Source organism: Mytilus galloprovincialis, chromosome 6 (assembly GCF_965363235.1).
Source record: "Mytilus galloprovincialis chromosome 6, xbMytGall1.hap1.1, whole genome shotgun sequence".
Classification (NCBI taxonomy): Eukaryota; Metazoa; Mollusca; class Bivalvia; order Mytilida; family Mytilidae; genus Mytilus; species Mytilus galloprovincialis.
This window is the reverse complement of record NC_134843.1, coordinates 79646811-79669598: the sequence shown is the minus strand read 5'-3', so window position 1 is coordinate 79669598 and position 22788 is coordinate 79646811. Positions and strand designations below refer to the sequence as shown.

The following is a 22788-nucleotide window of genomic DNA, read 5'->3' as shown; positions in this document are numbered from 1 at the left end:
GTAGGTACAAAATATTTTACTTCTTAACTAGATATCTGTCTAGACACGTTTCTCACAATTTAGCTAATACAGGTTAGATATACAGTTTACACAGCCAAAGTGGTTTAATATTCAAAAGTAGTTCAGTACAAATGTATGAGTCTGTTTCATTTTCAGGTCTTTAGTCAAGTTGAATCTAAGTCACAACCAGATAGAAGATGTATCAGGGTTTAAGTCCCTCCATGGATCTGACTATCGCCTGACACATCTAGAACTCCATGGTAACAAGTTGGTTTCCAGGAAACATGTGATACAGTGTCTAAGTGGGTGTGTCAATCTTAGACAGCTGACATTAGATGTTGACAGCACCCCTAATCCTCTTTGTAATCATTCAGGTTTGTTAATCATGATTATGATTATCTTTTTGGGGGAAAATCTATTTACAATTTTTTGTAGCTAATTACTTAATAAAATATATTTTTTACTCCTGGGATAGAAAATTCTCACTTGATGTAGATGGCAGTGTTTTAAATAATAGAGGTTTGATGCTTCACAAAGCAAAGATACTCTGAATAACAGGACATATTTCTTAACCATGGTAATTTTACACATTGTTGGAACTGTTGCTTTATATATGGAAAATGACTCGCATACATAACCATTGATAACAGATTCCGTATTCACTGAAAGAAACAATTAGGCTGTTATAAATTTTTGCTGACTATGTGATATGGTTTTTTTTTTTATGAACTAGCAAAATGAAAGGGGAATACATGAGCAAGTTGTGATCCAAAACCAGAAACTTGAGGGTACTGAAGTAATATTAGATTGAGTCAGTTAAAATGAACTCCAAACTTAAAAATGCAAGTTTTCATTTCAATTTTCCATGTCTAACCTAAAATTGACTCATTTATTATGAATTTCTGGTTTCAGAATACAGACAGGAGATACTAAAAGGGTTGCCTCAGATACAGAGTTTGGACAATGTAGACAGAGATGGAATTAGTTCAGAAAAGAAAGAAGTTCTGGCAGATATTCCTGGTAAGAGTTGGCTTTATGGTAAAGGTATGAATATAATGAACTACAGAGTATATCAATGAGCCAGAAACCATAAAAAAGCTAGTAAGATCAAAAAATGGTCTTCAAATGGAGAAATATATTGTGTTTAACATTGTTTAATGTCAAGTACTATAGGTTTTCAGGCTAACCATGTTGTTAATTTAGACCACCAGAGATCTGCCTTCATCAAAAATTTCTCAAAAGAACAAATACAATTGGATATAGTTGAAGGCAACAATTGAAAAGTTTCTGGACTTTGAACTCAAAAAGTAGTCAAAAAACTACAATACACATGTTGAGGTGTTACACTAGCTTTTGGGGAACTCATCCCTGCCCTATTTGTTAAGCTGTGAAAGTTAAAAAGATATTCTGCAATTTACAATGTAAGTAAAAGAACAAATCGGAGCAAATCGGACAGAAAATCCACAAATATCTAGTTGTCGAGCCTGCAACTTTGGTTGCAGAAAGCTCAACATAGGGATAGTGATCCGGCGGCGGCTGCGTTGACTAACTTCTTAAAAGCTTTATATTTTAGAAGGTGGAAGACCTGGATGCTTCATACTTTGTACATAGATGCTTCATGTCCAATGTCCTTGACCTCATTTTCATGGTTCAGTGACCACTTGAAAAAAAAGTTCAGATTTTTTGTAATGTTGAATTCTCTCTTATTATAAGTAATAGGATAACTATATTTGATACGTGCGTACCTTGCAAAGTCCTCATGTCTGTCAGACAGTTTTCACTTGACCTCGACCTCATTTCATGGATCAGTGAACAAGGTTAAGTTTTGGTGGTCAAGTCCATATCTCAGATACTATAAGCAATAGGGCTGGTATATTGGGTGTATGGAAGGACTGTAAGGTGTACATGTCCAACTGGCAGGTGTCATCTGACCTTGACCTCATTTTCATGGTTCAGATTTATTTTATGATCTTTATGTCAGTCGCGCAGGTTTTATTTGACCGTGATAAGTTTTTGTGTTTTGGTCTATTTTTCTCAAACTATAAGTAATAGGTCAACTATATATGTTGTATAGAAGCATTGTTAGCTGTACATGTCTGCCTGGCATGGTTCATCTGACCTTGACCTCATATTCAAGGTTCATTGGTCTTTGTTTAGTTATCTTTTTTAATGTTAAGTTTATGTGACATTTGTAATAAAGCTTTATACCTAGGACTATCAACATAATATCAATGATTAGTATAGAAGGCAAGACATTTCAGCATGTGCACTCTTGTTTTATCTGTAATTTTTATGCCCCATTTATGAGCATTATGTTTTCTGGTTTGTGCATGTGTCCGTTTGTCCATCTGTCCCACTTCAGATTAAAGTTTTGGTCGAGGTGAGGTTAAAGTTTTTAGTCGAGGTAGTTTTGGAAGAAGTTAAATCAACTTGAAACTTAGAACACATGTTCCCTATGACATGAGGCCATGTTTTTTTTAATTTGTTGGTTTACGGATTTTCTCCATGAAAAAGTCAGGTCGGTCGGTCTGGGGAAAAAAGAAAAAAGTCTTTCAAGACAGAAAAATATGCAAAATAGAATATAGAATTCACCTTTCTAATAATATATTTGTTATGCTATTTTGTCATCATTTCTTAAATTTTAGTTCGATGAAATATTATTGGTCAGCTGTCATAAACATCGCATGACATTATCTAATAATTTCCCGTAAAAAAAGGGGGGTGCATGCAGAAAGACGAAATCAAATCCTCATTTCACAAACAAGAAAAACAGATTCGCGTAGCTCTTAATCAATTCCAGAAAACTTGGTGAGTAATGATCTTCAAGCACAAAAACTAATAAAGAATGAAATGTAAAAATGTCGTACGAAAATAAGTTTCAACACACGTGTCAAAAACGTAATAGACTTGTCAACTGGAAAAACGAGAATATCGGGGTTAATCTGTTGACATGCATTTCCGTGTTTAATCCAAATGCACGATATTTTTTTATTGTATTATTTGAAACAAGAAAATTTCAAATGATTTGTTAATATTCAGTACTTTAACTTGATGTCTTGAACTTCCACCTGTCCACATTTGGACAAGTCTATTTCTATGAGATGATGCATCTTAGGGACTGATGACAAATAAGGGAAACAAACTTATTGTGTAATTGGTTTTAAATACAAGTTTCGTTCCGCAAACGACATTTCAAGGTCAGTTATAATTGATTTGTCTATTTTTAGAAACGTAAACTGGAAGTTTTTTTTTCACAACTGAAAGATTTATCAATTCTGTTAGTGATTAATGTATTTCATTTTGTAAATCGAGGATAATGTATTTGTTAGGGTCGACAGGAATTAAAAAGCATGAAAAGTCAATTTTATTTTTATTCTGGAAATCGGCAAAATTGGGTTGGCGGATCCGTAAACCAACAAATTAAAAAATCCTGGCCTGACCTTTCTAATTTTAAAGCCAAATTAGAGGTTTTACTCTATTTTCATGGTCCATTGAACATAGAAAATGGTAGTGCAGGTGGGGCGTCCATGTTCTTGTTTCTTTTTCAAATAACATTATTACGAGGTATATTTGGTATTTTAGTCGGGGAATGATACATGTGATATGTGAGAAGGACAGAGAGGAATCAGTAAATAATACATTTATCTTAATTTAACGATATAATATTTTACAGGTTTGGAGGAGTACATTGATTATTTATTATCCAATGGAAACTCAATTGCATCAGTAAGTATGAAATGACTTAAAAATTAAAAAAATAAATGTTCAGCTCGAAAATTTCATGTATGAAATCTAGCAAAGACAATATAAATATGATATTGTTATTTAGAGTTTGTGATGTGTTACATGGATAAAAATTCATCAAAAAAACATCATTTATTTCCCTTTTATCATGTACATTTATCTCAACTGTTTACTGCAGTAAATCTTCAATTTCTCACAAACACTTACACGCCAACTCACACATGTGTTCACTAATTTTTTGTGCAAATGGTAGATTAATATAAATTTTACAGCAAATAATATAAAGAAATATAATAGCTTAGGTGTGATTGCTTACTTCAGGTAAGTTAGAAATGTATTGCATTGTGTCCTAGAAATCATCGATGAAGATCTGTACAGTAATCAAACCAACAATTGATTAAAATAAAGTGCTAACCCTAAAAGAAATAAAAAGAAATGAAATATTTATTTCTTCCTAATTAATAAAAATATTGTACAAATTACTGTTCAATTGTAATTTGATGTTCATATGTGCATGTATATGTGCCGGTCTGTAGCATGTATAACCAGCCTTAAGAAGTAATTATTTGTTTGATATATTTTAGGAGTCTAGTCAGTCTGGAGGTTTAGATGTGATTACACCAAAGATAGATCAAGCACTACAATACTTCAAACAAAGGGGCATTACTACAAGTTCTGATACCAGCTCTATGTGCCAATCAGAACCAGAACTAGATAGGAGCTTACCTAAACAGAAAAAGGTATTCAGACAGGGTTTTAACAAAAATACCAGCTAACATTTCTTTACCAGTTTTTCTAATGCCCCACTTAGGGGTAGTGTGTGTTTTGGTTTGTGTGTCTGTTCGTTTGTCCTTGCATCTGACTGTTAGTGTGTTTCTTAACCTGTAAGTATGTAAAGCAGGCAATTGGATACCAAAGGCAATCATTTTTGAAGGGAAATCATTTGGTGTCAATTGACTCTTATCCTTTGTCCTCATCTGTTAAAACTTAAAATTTTCTCTGAAACTAGTGTGTCAATTGGAAACAATCATGGTCACAGTCATCATTAGGGATTTCTATTTTAAAGATGTGTCTGTTGATCCCTACTGTCAACCAACATGGTCAGACATAGCTTAAAATCTAAAATAGGGATAGAATGCATTTGTTGTCTAACATAAAATTGTAAACTGCTACAGATAGTGAAATCTGATAGTGACAGAAGACAGAAATGTTTACATTATCAAGATCTACCAACTGTTCATTTTGTAGTAATTTAAATTTTTTACCTATTACTTATTACCACAAAACACAGATCAATTTTGATGGTGTCACTTTGACAGTTCTAGAGTTATGCCCCTTTCACAATAGAAAAGTTTTGCTAAATTTTCTTTTCCATTCCCTTACTTAAGTTTACCTCAACTAAATGTTATGAAACTTATACACAATGCTTTTCTCTACTAAACTCGGAACAATTACCAATGTGTGTAGTGTCCAATTTACCGTTCTTGAGCTTTGTAAATATCATATCAACATGTAATATTAAATTAACTAATCACAAAACAATATCGCATTAAAAAAAAAAATATTGTGATATATACATCTAAAAAACATCTAATAATATTACCTGTATTGGAATAAAAAAAATGGATGTGAACATTCCCAGGGGTGCGAAACATGTGGGTGCAAACATGTAGGGTGTGAAATTGTTATGGGAGCCAATGGATCTGACATTTTGTCTGATACCTTAAGAAAGATTGGTTTCCAATTTAAAGTTTGCACATCTCTTGTGTGGAAGATGGATTTGTTATGTTCAAGATCTGAAATACACTACAGCTCGGGTGGATTTTGCTTTGTCCACCGGTCCACCATGGGAGTGGGCACCGGGTGGACAAAATTTCTACCTTGTCCACTCTGCCCACCCATAGGAGTGGGCATGCAATTTCTTTTGTTTAATCTAAAGACTTGCAAGTACAATCACTTTGAAAAAAGCAGATAAGCATTTGTAATCAATATTTTTACAAAAAAAGAGATTATAGCTAGAGTGGGCAACGGTGGGCAGGTGGAAAAAGCAAAATCCACTCGGGCTGTTGTGTAGCACATTATGTTTTCCTTTTTATCATTATTTATCGTGTTTTATGCCTAGATAACTATATTAATTTTTACATAAGTTATCAGGCTAATTTGTTGATGAAACTATCTTTGTAACACATGATCCCTATGATATGATCTTTCTAATTTTAATGCCAAATTACAGATTTTACCCCATTTTACAGTCCACTGAACTTAGAAAATTATAGTGTGGATGGGGCATCCATGTACTTTGGACACATTCTTGTTATATATTATATCATATATGCAACACATGTACCTTTGAATTTTTTGCACACTGTAGAAAATTTATCATACCCTAGAAATTATTTTGTGTGTATATTTATTCAGTGTCTTCATAAACATGTACAGTGTCATTGGTTGCTTGAAAGTTATTTTATAGCTTTTGTATCCTTAGAATTTTATAGTCAAGTGCAAAACAATATTTGGTTATAAAAAACGAAAAGAATAACATTTGTATGAAACAGAAAGATTTTATTTTGTCTATTATTTTTTTGCAATACCAGGTATATATATTGATGAACTGGTACATAGATTGTATTAATTTATCTTAAGTCTAGGCTGTTAACAAAAAGAAGAAAATACAATTAAAATAAAATTGAGTTGAGAAAAGTTTGAGAAAAGTTGATTTTAATCCTTGTCTGGTACAAATTGGCTTTTAGCCTGTTATGGCTTCACCATAATTATCCTATTTGTAAGTTCCGTCTTAACTGCCTGAAAATTAACTAGGTGTTTATTACGTTAAATCGGCCGTTAAAAGTTTTCCTTTTATGTTGCAGACATCTATTAAAAATCTTTATCTCTTAGACAGTAACAGTTAGTTAAGATGCAGAAAAGTCTGTCTTTTTAATAGATCAGGGTAAAAGTTTGTGCATCTTTTTGTGCATCTTTGATAATGCTGATCTTAATTGAGGTATTGGTACAGAAAGTCCCACTTTGACTTTTTTTATGTTTGAAATGCTCTAAAGTGTTATTGTATATAAAAAAAAGTACCATATAATATCTTTCATATTTATTTTTATAGATATATTGACAACAATTGATATATTTAATACAGTATCCATGGAGATGATTAATTAAGGGAATTAATTGTGTCCATTGTCTCAATATGGAACATCAAAAACAGACTTGGAGGGTGTGGCTTTTTGAGCTTAATATATGATTCAGACTTAGAAGTGGCAGTTTATACATTGACGGAAGCAACCAACAATCAATCAATCATACCTTGCCGTGTTGGGGGTGTTCAGGGGAGCCTTTTTCAAAATCCTGGATCTTCACCCCAACACCATTCTGATTTTGCAGTTTCAGGAATCTTAGGAAACTGAGACAATTAGTTGTTGAAAAAATTGATAAACTGCAGACTTGTGTTAAGAGTCCAATTCTTCTATTTTAGCGAATTGATAAGAAAATTTTGTTATCTCCCCATCAGCTACAAAAAGTTTAATGTTTTGAGTGGGAAATTAGGTGGAGTGTTTCATTCTTTTACTGGCAGGCATCACTAGAAATTAATATTCAGTACTCAATTTGTTAAAATTTGGAGAAGAAAATTTTTTAGTTTGATAAAAGATCAGCTTCTTACTTTTATGTATGTTTTTGAAAAGAATTGAAAAGAGTGTGCTGTTTTAATTTGTACTCATTAAAGTCACAGACATTTAATACAGAAGAATGAATTGTTATACAAGTGTTGAATAAGGAATGCCATTATTACTTATCTGAAACATCTTATGAATTCTCATATAAGAAAATTAAAGCATTTATTATCAGTAATGCTAATGTTTCAGTGTTAGGCAAGTCTTATATATTTCCTATGTAATTGCTTTAGTCTCACGTTTTTTCCAATTATTGTTGAAATCCAATATTTTAGTGACCAAGGGCAATTCTTTACCACAGAAATATAAGGATTATGTGTTATTTTCTTGACAGAAGCAATACTTTTTTATTGAGATATTTTTCGTATTGTTATTTATACTGCTTAAACATGGATCTGTTAAGTATACTTTTAAAATCCAATTTCAATTTCAAACAGTCTAGCCAAAATGTTTTAAATTTGAAATCATTGATGTTTTAAGCATTTGCAAAGAATTCTTAATTTTGTGATATTTAATTTCAAGTTTTATTTTCATATAAACACAAAACCAGCTGAGTTTGTGGCAATTAAAGACTTTTACATTGAGCTAGAAAATTGAAAATCAATAAGTTTTCCCCTTAAATTACTTTCATTAAAATATATTTATAATACAAAAAAGTGATAATTTATATAATCTTGAATCAACACTGCTTTATTGGTTGTTTTGTTGTTTTGTTGTCTCTTTGAGTTTCTCTTCAACAGCAAATGTTAGTGGTAAATAATCACTGACCAGTCTATTGAAAGAAGTTAACTTTGTTTAATATTTTAGATGAGGTGTTGGTCTAAGAAAGGTAATACTGACATGATAATATTTCTGAAACACATTGCCGTTACTAAGCTGGAGAACAATATTGATAAAAGGGTCCAAAGTTCAAATTCATATGCATAGGGTTGTTAAACTCTAAAACAGTTTTAACTAAAAAGTATTGGAGTTTTTATGTATAAATTTGATAAACCTTGAACCCTGTCTTAAAAAACTGCCAAGGAGAAAAGCAATGAACCTGGTTAAACTGTAAATATTTAAGATCCAAACTAAATAATAACCATATCAGTTATACATTCTAAATGTCAAAACAGAATAAGACTCATGTCATTTGTAGATCTATTAGGTCAATTCAAACACAAACCATGTCAATTATACATTCTAAGGGTCAAGGGGAAACAGGATCATATCAATTATATATTCTTTGATGTGAAATGGATATAAAAATTATAGGTATTTTTTGTGCATTCTTAAGGTGAATTTAAAAACTATAGATTCTAAAGATCAAAAGGAATTGAGAATCATGTTAATTTTATTAAAAAGGTCAAAAGTCAATATCAGAGTCATTTCAATTGAATATAAAAGGACAAAGTAAAATGAAAAGAATCGGGATAATTGTAGATTCTAAAGGTCAAATGGAAATGAGAGTCATATTCTTGTTTTATTCTAAAGGTCAAATGAAAATTAGAGTCATATTCTTGATTTATTCTAATGGTCAAATTGAAATGAGAATCATATTCTTGTTTTATCCTAAAGGTCATATAAAATGAGAATCATATTCTGTTTTATTCTAAATGTCAAATGGAAATGAGAATCATATTCTTATTTTATCCTAAAGGTCATATGAAAATGAGAATCATATTTTGGTTTTATTCTAAAGGTCAAATGGAAATAAGAATCATATTCTTGTTTAATTGTAAAGGTCAAATGGAAATGAGAATCATATTCTTGTTTAATTCTAAAGGTCAAATGGAAGTGAGAATCATAATTTGGGTTTATTCTAAAGGTCAAATGGAAATGAGAATCATATTTTGGTTTTATTCGAAAGGTCAAATTGAAATGAGAATCATATTCTTGTTTTATTCTTAAGGTCAAATGGAAATGAGAATCATATTCTTGTTTTATTCTAAAAGTCAAATGCAAGTGAGAATCATATTTTGGTTTTATTCTAAAGGTCAAATGGAAATGAGAATCATATTTTGGTTTTATTCTAAAGGTCAAATGGAAATGAGAATCCTATTCTTGTTTAATTCTAAAGGTCAAATGGAAGTGAGAATCATATTTTGGTTTTATTCTAAAGGTCAGATGGGAATGAGAATGATATTTTGGTTTTATTCTAAAGGTCAAATGAAAATGAGAATCATATTCTTGTTTTTTTCTCAAGGTTAAATGGAAATGAGAATCATAATATTGTTTTATTCTATAAAAGGTCAAATGGTAATGATAATCGTATTCTTATTTTTTCCTCAAGGTCAAATGGAAGTGAGAATTATATGTTTGTTTTATTCTATTTAAAGGTGAAATGGAAATGAGAATCGTATTACATTGTATTTGTAGATTTTAAAAATGACCTTTTATGGCAGAAAGGGGAAACATTCCTTAGTAGATATTTTGAAGTTGTGTATTCTGTAATTTATTATTAATTGTTGACCATTGATTCTTCTACAAGTTTGAATACTTTTGTGTAAGTTTGATAGAAGGGAAAAAAAGTTTTACATGACCACAAGTTCATTTCAAGTATAAGTTGTCAATTTTAGGTATTTTTGTAAGCTCTATTTTGCAAAATTAGGTCTTTCCACTTTTCAATAGAATAATCATTGATCTGATTGATTGTTTGTCATAGAAAAAAAGTAGTTTGAAATCTCATCATCAATGATTAAGGTTAAGTGAACCATCTGTAATTTTCAATAGTCAGTGAAAGTTTAACTGTTTACAGGAAAGCAAAAAAAAATATAATGAGTATGGTACAAAACACTGAAAAAAATTAATCTGACTTTTATCAAATCTAATTGAATATAATTATGTTAATTGTCTTGAATTACAGTCACTTATAGTTCATGAATAATTAGTTAAAGAAAGCTGTCACATTTCAATAGTTATTGATCTGTATCTTGGATTATGTATAATTAGAACAATTACTAAGATGAAAGTTCATTGACCTCATCCAAATTGTAACAATTATGGTCATGTAGTTCCTTTTTTATTCAGCTTATTTAAGCATCCTTGGCTTTTAGATGTTCCCATTTTAGTGTTCCTAAAATCCACAAAAGCACGTCTAGCAAGAGAAATTTATAAAGTGTTTTTCTTCATATACAATGTGAACATGTTTTCACCATAGAAGGAAAGAAGAAAGAAAGAGTTCTAGGACTTCTGTCATATTAATCTAAGTTATCTTGTTATATACCCTCAGAAGTCTCAATAATGTAATTAGACTGAAGGCCAAGTTCCTTTTACTGGTACAAAAATCATGCACTTTAGCTAATTATCAGAGAAACCACTGAACCAGAAAATTCCTTGTATAACATGACCAGATGCAGTATTATAAATCCCTGATATGAGCCGACTTTATTAACAGTATCTAGGAACTTTTTACACTGACCACATGTTTATAACCTTAACGTCCATTATTTTCAATTATTCTGTCTGGCTAATAAATTGCCTAATTTATCTTCATTCATGAAGCACTCTTCATTCTGAGGTTTGATTGATAGAAAAAACAAAAGTAGTATGACTCGGAATGAATTAGTTGATGATTTCAGAGTTTCATAAACATGTTTTGAAAACACTATCAGGTTTTTACATTTCTTGGATGGATAATCGCAGTCAGTGTGTTTCATTAATAAATAGATATTTGACATTAAAATAGATGCCCACAATATAGAAATAAGGAGATGTGGTATGATTGTCAATGAGATATATATCTAAAAAAAGAACCAAAGGCCATGGATTTTTTAATAACTACAGGTCACTGAACAGCCTTCAACAATGAGCACAACTAAAACTGTAGAGTAAATTATATAAGGTTCCATAGTAACAAAATATTAAACTAATACAAAAAAGAAAACTAACATGCAGACTGGTTTAAGCTACTGGTAATACAATTGAATAATTATATCAGCTATCAATGGCTATTTATCAATGATATAACAGTAAACCTCTGGATTACAAGCTCAAGACAAGAACATAAGAAAAAAAGCCAGTGTTAAACATGTTAATGAATGCTAAAGTCCTTCCCAATACCTGGAAAAGCGGTGTGACAGTTGTATTAAACATGTCAGAAAAAACTTAGAAATCACTGTTTGTTAATTTTTATTAAAATTAATCTGTATTAATATTTTTTTACAAATTTTATGCAGAACTTGCAAGCTTCTGTAAAAAAAAATCAAATTTCTAACTAATTGTTTTAGTTAGAAAACACAAATTATTGGAAACTAACAAAATAATAAAGTACATGTGACCTTCAAGCATCTAAAATGTTGATTATTTAAGTTCTGGAAAGTTCAGATAGGCAAAACTGTATTATATTGAACATTACAATTTAAAGAAGAATTTAGATTAGGCTGAATTGACCCATAATTTATTAATTAATGTAACTTAAAAAAAAATGAATTTTAGAAGGAAATAGAAAAGGATGTAAAGCCTAATAAAAGAAGTTCTTATTTAAAGATAATTGACATAACACAGAAGAAAAATGTTTTTTAAATAATAGTTGTTTTATTAGACAAGTTAGGGTAGTAACAGGAAATGAATTGAGGCGTAGAACACATAAAGGATAAATTGTTTCTGTGAACTATTAGCAATAACTATATTTGGTTGTTTCCCACAATGCACTGCATTAAAGACAATAAAGAGATTATATCAGTGCATGCCCTTAATTAGGTAGTGTGAGTGTACTTTACCATCACTGATTTAGATATTCTGCAGGCAAATTATTTCTAAACTTGATTGATTCTTTTGAAATTTCATTCATCTTTGGTTATTTTCAAGTGCAGATTCTTGTAAGGTAGTTTTTGATTGAATTATTTTTATATAATTCTGCAAATGGTGCTCATTTTCTACTTTATATAAGGTGAAGTTGACTTTCATGTGTAATTGATTTGAAATGTACAAAAGTTGTTAATAATGATCATTTCATTTCTGTCTTATGTAGGTGAATATATTTGAATACCTTCACAGACATCAGTTGAGAACTGAATAAAAGCATGTTACATTTAATTAGGATTCAAAATTTTCACTTTATTTTTCACTCATAATATCATGTTTGGGAAAACAATACAAAGCAAATGTGTTACAATTCTGGTAGCAATGAAAGCATTATCAAATTTCTCCCGCCCACCCCCTGCTTTCACCTAGGATGACAAAAATTGTATGGCGGTATGGCTGATGATGAAACCTTGTTGGTCAGTCAGTCAGTCATTGTCACTTGAACTTGACCTCATTTTATGCTCTAGTGGTCAGTAAATGGAAGCAGGTATAGGGTATGCCTCAATGAAATAGCAAACAAACAGTACAAAATAGTTAATCTAAATATATTTTGGGAAATCTTATCCAAATGCTAAAATATATCATTGTTAAATATGTATGATAAATTCATTTAAATGCTTTGAATTTGTCTATGTGAGTTGTTATATCTCAATATTTTTATTTTAAGAATTGCATACTATATATAACTTAGACTTGGATATAACTGCATTAAACAAGTTCTTTCATTCTGTATTTTTAGATAGAGAGAGAGAAGGGTCTGAGATTCACAACCCTTTTTTTAATTATAACTAACTGGAAATAAATTCATCCATTTAGGTCATTTAATTGTAACATTATTGTTTTATTTTGTTTCTTGTAGGATTCTGATTCTAGAATAGAGAAGTTAGAAGAACAGCTTCACCAACTAATACAGCTACAAACAGCTAAGGTCTGTCCTAGTTTCTAAGTATCCAATAAAAAGTAATATTCATGTCTAGTATGATACAGTAAGGAGATATTATTGTACACAAAGGCTTCCTGCAGGTGTACAAATGTAATATATGAGTTGAAAAACAAGTTAAAAATAATAACAAATTAACAGATATTGGTAGACATCAGTGGTTGCTGTATCATTGACAATTAATACATGTATTGGTAAGTCTCTTGTTATGATAAGTGTAAAAAGTATATTCTTGTGGTTTTTAGTAAGATAAATAGTTTTAGTGTAAATTTTTCAATTACCTTCTCTGTCCTTCTGTTTGTCCAACAAATAAAATCACTACACTTTTCACAGAGCTTCTGAACAAAGCAACTTCCTGCTTAGTACATAGCCTTACAGTGATTAGTTGTAAAGTGTGACCAATTTTTTTTTATCTTTAAGATACCTGCTTCCTGTGTGCCAATTCTTTAAATTTTTCAATATGTTAAATGAGCTTAAAAGCTTTAATAACATGTTTTTCAAATACTACTATTAAACAAAATGACATATTAATATGCATAGTACAACAACCCTTATAAAAATAAGGAGATGTGGTATGATTACAAATTGAATGAGACTTATATCCTCCAAATTTAAAAATAAATGGATGTAAGCAATTATAGGCAACTACAATCATTCATGTATCTGCTGTAATCAGGGTTGTCCATTGGTTGCTGAACTGAATAGTTGAGAACAAAAGTCAAGAAAATTTTATAACAAAGTTAATTTAATATGTTTTTTTTTTCAGGTTCAAAACAAGTCCATAGTCAGTAGCTCTGATTACAATGATCTATCAGACACAAGACAGTCCAATGTCTCTAGACTTGAGGCTGAAAGGGGTAAGCTGTCTTTCATGTGGGCTCATTTCAATCTGAGAGAGAAAGTATGCCTCTTGTTAATAAAATTGAGAATGGTAATAGGGAATATATCAAAGAGACAACAACGACCAAAGAGCAGAACACAGCCTAAGGCCACCAATTTAAGTACATTTATATGTCTGACACAACACTGTTTGATATATTATAACTGCTAGATAACCATGTTCAGTTTGTTTATGAATTTCATAGAAACTCTTATGTTAGGTATTTTAAGTGTACCACCTTTCTCTTTGTTTTAATACATGTAAACAGATTCCTCAAATACTGCAAATTTGAATTATAGTTTGATTATAAAAGCATATATTTCATTTGATGGGCCATTGTTCTTGAAAGGTAGATTAATAAGATTTATTTTGGTTTCATTATACTGTAACCCAGCTAATTTTTTGGGATACTGTATTTGCGCTAAGCCCTCATTGCAAGGGTTTAGTTTTTGCATGTTTTTTCTTCTCTGGAAATTTGCAAATTTTGTTTTGTTTTGTTTGTTTGTTTGTAATAATCTATCATACAATTTCTAATACATTCAAATCACAAATGCAATTTTTTTCTAAACTTTTATTTTTGTAGTTGCCTGAAAAAGTTAAGAAAAATAGATGGTAAAGCAACAGAAATGTCATTGTGAATTTCATCAGTTTATTTGTCTTCTCATTTGAAAAGAAATAAAATAAATTAAAAAGATTTCTGTTCTCTATGTTTCAATTTGTATTTAAAAACTAAGCGATGAAGCATGCTATTGATTCTTTTAACTGTAGACATACAAACAGATGACAGTGATACAGGGTCAAGGTCAAACAGCAAGGAAAGAAAGGGTCGTAAAAGTCGAAAGTCAAAGATACCTAGCTATAGGAAAAGTACTGCTGCATCAAGAGGTCATAAAGATGTCTATAAGAAAGATTCAGGGTATGAAATCAAATAAATATACAGTGTGAATATAATAAAAAGAGAAACCTGCTTCATCATAAAAAAGGGTAACTGCCAAACCGTAGCTCTTAGGTATGGATAATATTTTTTGACTATTTGCAGACCATAGATGATCTGCAAATAGTCAAAAAATGTCATATGGACCTAAGATATATGGTCGGCAAATAGTCAAAAAATATCATATGGTCATAAGAGCTGGACCACAAATAGTCTAAAGATATTATTAGAACCTAAGAGCTGCAGTTCATCAGCTAGATAAGGGGAACAATGAGAATATTAATAAATTAATTGGCTGAAGTAGTGATTGGTTAGATTTTTCAGCTCCATTACTGCTGATGAATTGGAATTGACTGATGTACCACACAAAGTCCTATTTGGTTTTCTCCAGTCTCATAACTATATAAAGATTGAGGAAGAGACTGTGATAACGAAAAAGTACATGAGTACTTTAAACAAAAGGCCTTGATCTAATTTTGTGGATGTTAAATATTTGCCTAACTGTGATGGACAGAGATAGCTAATAACAGACCAAGATAATTTGATGTTCAGTATAATAAGTGGAACAGTCGTCCATTATATATCTATTGTCTCACATTTTGACAAATTTAATTATATATTCTGATTTAGACAGCCTTCAACTTGTCAGAAACTATGAGGAAGGAATGTTAATTTCAGAGCAAAATACTCAGCAAAAAATGTCTTATAATCATTACTCTTCTACAAAATCATCTTGGTTGTCAGCTGTTAGTTATTTAGTAGAACATTCAAAAAAATCAATATAAGTGTCAATTGTTTGAATTGTCTGATGGTGGTTGATATATTAAACCATTGACATAGTTGTTGGATACAAGTGGTCAAAAAATAACCAACAGGAACTATTTAACTACGAGAGCCGTGTTGTAGTGGTTAGTGCATCGCACTACTAACACAAAGGTTCCTGGTTCGATTCCCGTCTGGGATGAAAATTTCAGGAACTGAATTTTCAGCTCTCCCTTGACACTATTTGCGAGTATGGTCTTGAGGAAACGATGATAGTCCGTTGGAAGGGGACGATAAATGCCTACCCCGTGTTAAGAGAGAGCCATATCTCTTGCACGTTACAGACACCCTTGTAGATGCCGCTACAAGGCAGCACTCACACCCGCAAAGTGGAAAGGGATTAATATAAGTTGCAAAACTAAATGTTTCCCAATCCACTATAAATAAATATGTTTAAACTAATTAAACTAACTATTTAACTTGGTTCATTGAAGCTTTGTAACTGTTGTTTTTCATGGGTTTTATTGGTAAGGCCTCAACAAAGTCGCAGAGGTGAGACTTTGGTGTGCTGTTTCCAGCAAAGGTTTCAACAATGTCAACAATTTTGTGAGTAAGTCAGTTTAAGGAACAAAACTAATGAAAGTCAATGGTATTTAGTCTGCAGTTGTATTAGCACAGGCACAACTCACTGCAATTGAGATTATTTAGCCTCACCAAGTCAGTCTTAGTCTATTGAATTTGAAACTTTTGTATAGTTTACATGCCAAGTTTGTCATTAGGTCATATTCTAAAGACTATTTCCCCCTCCAACTCAAAAACGTTAACATTTTAAAACTTTGGAATAGTTTACAAGTTAAACTGGTTCTAATCCAATCTCATTGTAGTAACTTCAACTTTGCTTAGTACCAAACAAAACTCTTGCAATTTAGAATCTTAAAAGTATACTTTTAATTAACCTTTTTATGCCCCACCTACGATAGTAGATGGGGCATTATGTTTTCTGGTCTGTGCCTCCGTTCGTTAAAACTCTTGCAATTTAGAATCTTAAAAGTATACTTTTAATTAACCTTTTTATGCCCCACCTACGATAGTAGATGGGGCATTATGTTTTCTGGTCTGTGCCTCCGTTCGTCTGTTCGTCCGTTTGTCCGTTCATTCGTCCCGCTTCAGGTTAAAGTTTTTGGTCAAGGTAGTTTTTGATGAAGCTGAAGTCCAATCAACTTGAAACTTAGTACACTGGTTGCTTATGATATGATCTTTCTAATTTTAAAGCCAAATTAGACTTTTGACCCCAATTTCACGGTCCACTGAACATAGAAATGAAAGTGCGAGTTTCAGGTTAAAGTTTTTGGTCAAGGTAGTTTTTGATGAAGCTGAAGTCCAATCGACTTGAAACTTAGTACACTTGTTGCTTATGATATGATCTTTCTAATTTTAAAGCCAAATTAGACTTTTGACCCCAATTTCATGGTCTACTGAACATAGAAAATGAAAGTGAGAGTTTCGGGTTAAAGTTTTTGGTCAAGGTAGTTTTTGATGAAGTTGAAGACCAAACAACTTGAAACTTAGTACACTTGTTGCTTATGATATGTTCTTTCTAATTTTTAAGCCAAATTAGACTTTTGACCCCAATTTCATGGTCCACTGAACATAGAAATGAAAGTGCGAGTTTCAGGTTAAAATTTTTGGTCAAGGTAGTTTTTGATGAAGCTGAAGTCCAATCAACTTGAAACTTAGTACACTTGTTGCTTATCATATGATCTTTCTAATTTTAATGCCAAATTAGACTTTTGACCCCAATTTCATGGTCTACTGAACATAGAAAATGAAAGTGAGAGTTTCGGGTTAAAGTTTTTGGTCAAGGTAGTTTTTGATGAAGTTGAAGACCAAACAACTTGAAACTTAGTACACATGTTCCATATGGTATGATCTTTCTAAATTTATTGCAAATTTAGATTTTTTATCCAATTTCACGGTCCATTGGACATGGAAATTGATAGTGCGAGTGGGGCATCCGTGTACTTAGGACACATTCTTGTTATTATCTGCAAGAAAACAGGTGCAAAGATCCTGTTTGTTCTTTTCTATTTTTTCAAAGCATGCTTTGAGAGCTTTCTTGTGTATCAAGATACTTAAGCTTGCATTTACATTTGTAGTCCCATGATTTTGGGGTTTTCAACTCTTGTGTGACTTCAGTCATGGAAGGCCAGACATAGGTAAAAGTCAATATACTCATCGTTGGTTTCACCTTTTCTTTAGTTTTCTGCTAGAAGTTAGTATGATAGGAACTTCTTGTGATAGATTAATTATATTTGGTATGAAGTATTGTTTACCTTCAGAACTGTTTTAATGACTATTTTAAGGACCTGACTCCTAGTACATGGTCAAGGGACTTTGAATTAATTAGCAATGGTGCTGTCCATCAGATTGTCTTTTTCTTAAATTTATGCAGACAGTCAAGACGTCAAGGGACTTTGAATTAATAAGCAATGTTGATGTCAATCAGATTGTCTTTTTCTTAAATTTATGCAGACAGTCAAGACATATATTAATGAATGTATAATCATTAAAAACTATAAAAACCTTATACAGAGTGTAGCTTGAAGAAGAACATTGTAAAGTTTACTTTTTTGGTATAATTTTTTAAATTAACTCAATTGAAATACCTTTTGTCAAAGAATAGAATTCAAATATATCAGTTTGTCAATCACTCATATGATCAACTTAGGTCTTGTTATTTTAATAAATAGTGTTTTTCAAACCGTTTTATTATATAAAAGCAAACCAGATGAAGCCTGAATGCTCTTAAGTTCTTCTAATTAGATTTTTTGTGAAGTGATGATGATTTTTTTTCTCTGATTTAGTGTCTTAAAGATTAAATATAATTACTTGTTGAGTGTTGGTATGATTAAAGATTGATTGAGAATAATGGGACGTGTGAAATTCCTAATTAAAGCACGTTTTTAAAAACATAGGCAATTTAAATGTGGATTTGATTTGATTGAAGGTTAAAAAAAATTATGGTTCAATAAATCTTCAAATGTCAGAGAGTCTGCTTCCAATAATTGTGTGATGAGGTCTGTACATTTTCTATGGAATATCTCAAACTTCGAAATTATTTCATAGTTAGGAATTAGTCTGTGGTTCCAGACTAATTTTATACCTCTTGAAACTTGTAGACTTATGATATTAGGCAGGGTAAGCCAGGTATTTCCTTGAGAAACATTCTTTATTGAGGAAGAGATACTAACTAAAAAGATACACATGATTGACCTTGAACCTTCAGCTCATATCTTCATGTTCATTTTTATGCCCCCTGCTGTCACTGGAGTTGTCAAGATGGAATTTGGGTTGGGTCACTTGTACCTAGTATGAATTTCTTAATTTCTCCATTTAGCTATACCTCCCCGTAGACTGGCGTAGTTGTCTTAAAAGGGAGACAAATGTCTCATTCACTTTCAATTTTTTTGTTAAAAACACAATTTTATTTCATTTAACCTTAAATTATTATTATTATAACATTTCTATTTTCTTTACAATTAACAGTTGTTTATGTATCAATAAATGATTTCCAATTTTTAGAAATGGAATTTAATCCAACTTAAGTCAGGGTAAAATGAATAGTTGAAAGCTGAAGAGTCAAGAAAATCATTCATTAAGGGATAACTATGCATTCCTAATACAACAAATTCTTAAATGTTAAAGCACAAATAGATAGTATGTCTTATTGCTATTTAAGGCAGACTTTCCAAGACTGACTGCTTTTCCAAGTTATATATCTCTCTATCTCTGCCATTAATGGTCATGCAAGATAATCAATGATAGATGGACTTTACTTGCTCTAATATCATGAATATCACATGTGTTAATCATTCAATGAAGTCAAAGTACAGTTGTAACATAAAAAACCAGCCATACCTTATTATAAAATATAAATGGCTAAACTTTTCACTGTTTATATGGATAAAAAATAAGAATTACAAAAAATTAGCTTTGCTGTATTGTACCGGAATTTTATAATTTATATCCATTATGAACAAACCCTATTTGTAAGTTTATTCAATTATAAAAAATTGAGCTCAATTTCTCTTTCTTAACATACATTTGTGAACTGAATAATGAAGGTGTATGCTTTTGATCAAAGAATATGAATGAAAAAGGATATTGGGCAAATAGTAATGTTTAAAAAAGGTATAGAAAAGTTTGGGCGCAATTTAATTAAGATTTATCGTTCAATACACATTTGTGTCTCTGACTTGACTGTGAAATTGACTGGGAATGTGTTTGTTTTTTCTTCAATTTGAATTCAGGATTGCTGTATTGAACCCTTTATTTTATAATTCGTTTATTGAAACCAATTTTAGCCTTTTATTGCTTAGATTTGTCTGAATATCCTGACCTGAATTGTTTATATCATTCACATGTAATTCATCATCCTCAACATCTCAAGGATTAACACAACTATCTCAAGGTCAATCACCAGATTTTAATGGTGTCTTAATGTTTCTTTAAAGAAATAAATATCTGTTTTGCAAACCATTTAAATTTCTTTACTCGTCAAGTTGAGTGACTTCATTTTAATCGTTTTTCAATATCTTCTTAAGAATATAAAATTGTCATTTCCAGAACAGTAAACTTTCTAGACTTTATGTAATGATGTATTTGAAGTTTTATTATCGGGAATAAATTTAACAATTAAACTTAAAAGATGTATTTTTGGGTTTGGTAATGGTTAGTAGGCATAGAAGTAGACTGATAAGTGGGTGGTCAAACTTCTAGAAAGGTAGAAGCCAAAATAAAAATACTGAATGTCTATTTTCAAAGTAGAATTCTGGGATCTTCTCATAACATTTTATTGTTTTTTATGTTACAACAGTTTTTCATGATAAATTTCTTAATTTAGGCCAGGAGCAAAATTTTTTGGAAAATTTGGTCCTACTATTTGACTGTTTAACATTGATTCATCAGTTCTTGTCTGAATCCCACTATTTGACTGTTTTATCTAAATTCAGCATTGTTTTGTATTTGTATTTGACAGTGTTCTCCTATTTTGACTGTTTTACACTCATTCATTATGTTTGCAGTGTCATACTTAATTGACTGTTTTACAATCATTCTGACATTCAGCATTACTGGCATTTTTGACTGACTGAGTTCTACTATTTGACTGTTTTATCCTGATTCAGCATTGTTTGTATTTTTGTCTTACAGTGTCCTAACACTTTGACTGTTTTACAATCATTCTGACATTCAGCATTACTGGCATTTTTGACTGACTGAGTTCTACTATTTGACTGTTTTATCCTGATTCAGCATTTTTTGTATTTTTGTCTTTCAGTGTCCTAACACTTTGACTGTTTTACAATGATTCAACATTGTTTTGTATTCTTGTGTCTTTCAGCCTCCTACTATTTGACTGTTTTACAATGATTCAACATTGTTTTGTATTCTTGTGTCTTTCAGCCTCCTACTATTTGACTACTTTACCCTGATTCAACATTGTTTTGTATTCTTGTGTCTTTCAGCCTCCTACTATTTGACTGTTTTACAATGATTCAACATTGTTTTGTATTCTTGTGTCTTTCAGCCTCCTACTATTTGACTACTTTACAATGATTCAACATTGTTTTGTATTCTTGTGTCTTTCAGCCTCCTACTATTTGACTGTTTTACAATGATTCAACATTGTTTTGTATTCTTGTGTCTTTCAGCCTCCTACTATTTGACTGTTTTACAATGATTCAACATTGTTTTGTATTCTTGTGTCTTTCAGCGTCCTACTATTTGACTGTTTAAAGCTGATTTAACATTGTTGACATTCTTAACTGACGGTGTTCTATTATTTTGTCTGTTTTACAATTATTCAACATTGTTTGTATTCTTGTCTGAAAATGTCCCTTTTTTGACAGTTTAATCCTGATTCAGCATTGTATTCTTATCTGACAGTACCATACTATTTTGACTGTTTTACATTGATTTAGCACTAAAAATAAATAAATATTTTATTCCTCTCTTTTGTTTAACCTTTAGAACATGAAAACTGTTAAGCTAATGTATAATTGAATAATGGCCTGATTAAATGCTTGTTGAGACGAAGAAAAACACCATCCTTTGATAATGAATAATATAATTACGTGTGAAATAGAATTGATATTTGTAGAATTAATTTGTCTAAGTCTTGTAAGACAGCTGTGATCATGGTATTAGGGTTGTGACAGGAATTTAATGAAGTGAGGGAAGACATATGTTCTATTGGCTTCTGATTTTAAAAAAGAATTCTCTTACTGTATATGTAAAAATATTTCAGTTACTACTATAATGTGAAGTATTTGAATTTCTTTACATGAAAGAATTTGTTAGGCAAATGGTTTCATTGAAATATAACATTTTCATAATCCTAATGCTTTTGGTGTCATATGTTGTGATCATTTTGTGAATAAGGTGTCAATGGTTTATCATTTTGTGAATAAGGTTTCAATGGTTTATCATTTTGTGAATAAGAAGTCAATGGTTCATCATTTTGTGAATAAGGTTTCAATGGTTTATCATTTTGTGAATAAGGTGTCAATGGTTTATCATTTTGTGAATCAGGTGTCAATGGTTTATCATTTTGTGAATCAGGTGTCAATGGTTTATCATTATATGAATAAGGTGTCAATGGTTTATCATTTTATGAATAAGGTGTCAATGGTTTATCATTTTGTGAATCAGGTGTCAATGGTTTATCATTATATGAATAAGGTGTCAATGGTTTATCATTTTGTGAATCAGGTGTCAATGGTTTATCATTATATGAATAAGGTGTCAATGGTTTATCATTTTATGAATAAGGTGTCAATGGTTTATCATTTTGTGAATAAGGTGTCAATGGTTTATCATTTTTGTCGAGCCTGCAACTTTTGTTGCAGAAAGCTCGACATAGGGATAGTGATCCGGCGGCGGCGGCGGCTACGGCGGCGGCGGCGGCTACGGCGGCGGCGTTAGCTCACTTCTTAAAAGCTTTATATTTTAGAAGGTGGAAGACCTGGATGCTTCATACTTTGTATATAGATGCTTCATGTTACGA

General features: G+C 31.1%; 1 protein-coding gene across 2 annotated transcripts in view; it reads left to right on the top strand.

The window, feature by feature from the left end:
• The window catches only part of LOC143080448 (leucine-rich repeat and coiled-coil domain-containing protein 1-like), a 99732-nt gene that overhangs the window by 4650 nt on the left and 72294 nt on the right, over positions 1 to 22788 (top strand). For both annotated transcript variants that reach the window (XM_076256301.1, XM_076256302.1), the window contains exons 3-9: positions 157 to 374; positions 913 to 1020; positions 3674 to 3726; positions 4329 to 4484; positions 13066 to 13134; positions 13913 to 14003; positions 14795 to 14942. In XM_076256301.1, coding sequence (XP_076112416.1) covers positions 157 to 374; positions 913 to 1020; positions 3674 to 3726; positions 4329 to 4484; positions 13066 to 13134; positions 13913 to 14003; positions 14795 to 14942 — 843 coding nt within the window. The remainder of the gene's footprint in view (positions 1 to 156; positions 375 to 912; positions 1021 to 3673; positions 3727 to 4328; positions 4485 to 13065; positions 13135 to 13912; positions 14004 to 14794; positions 14943 to 22788) is intronic.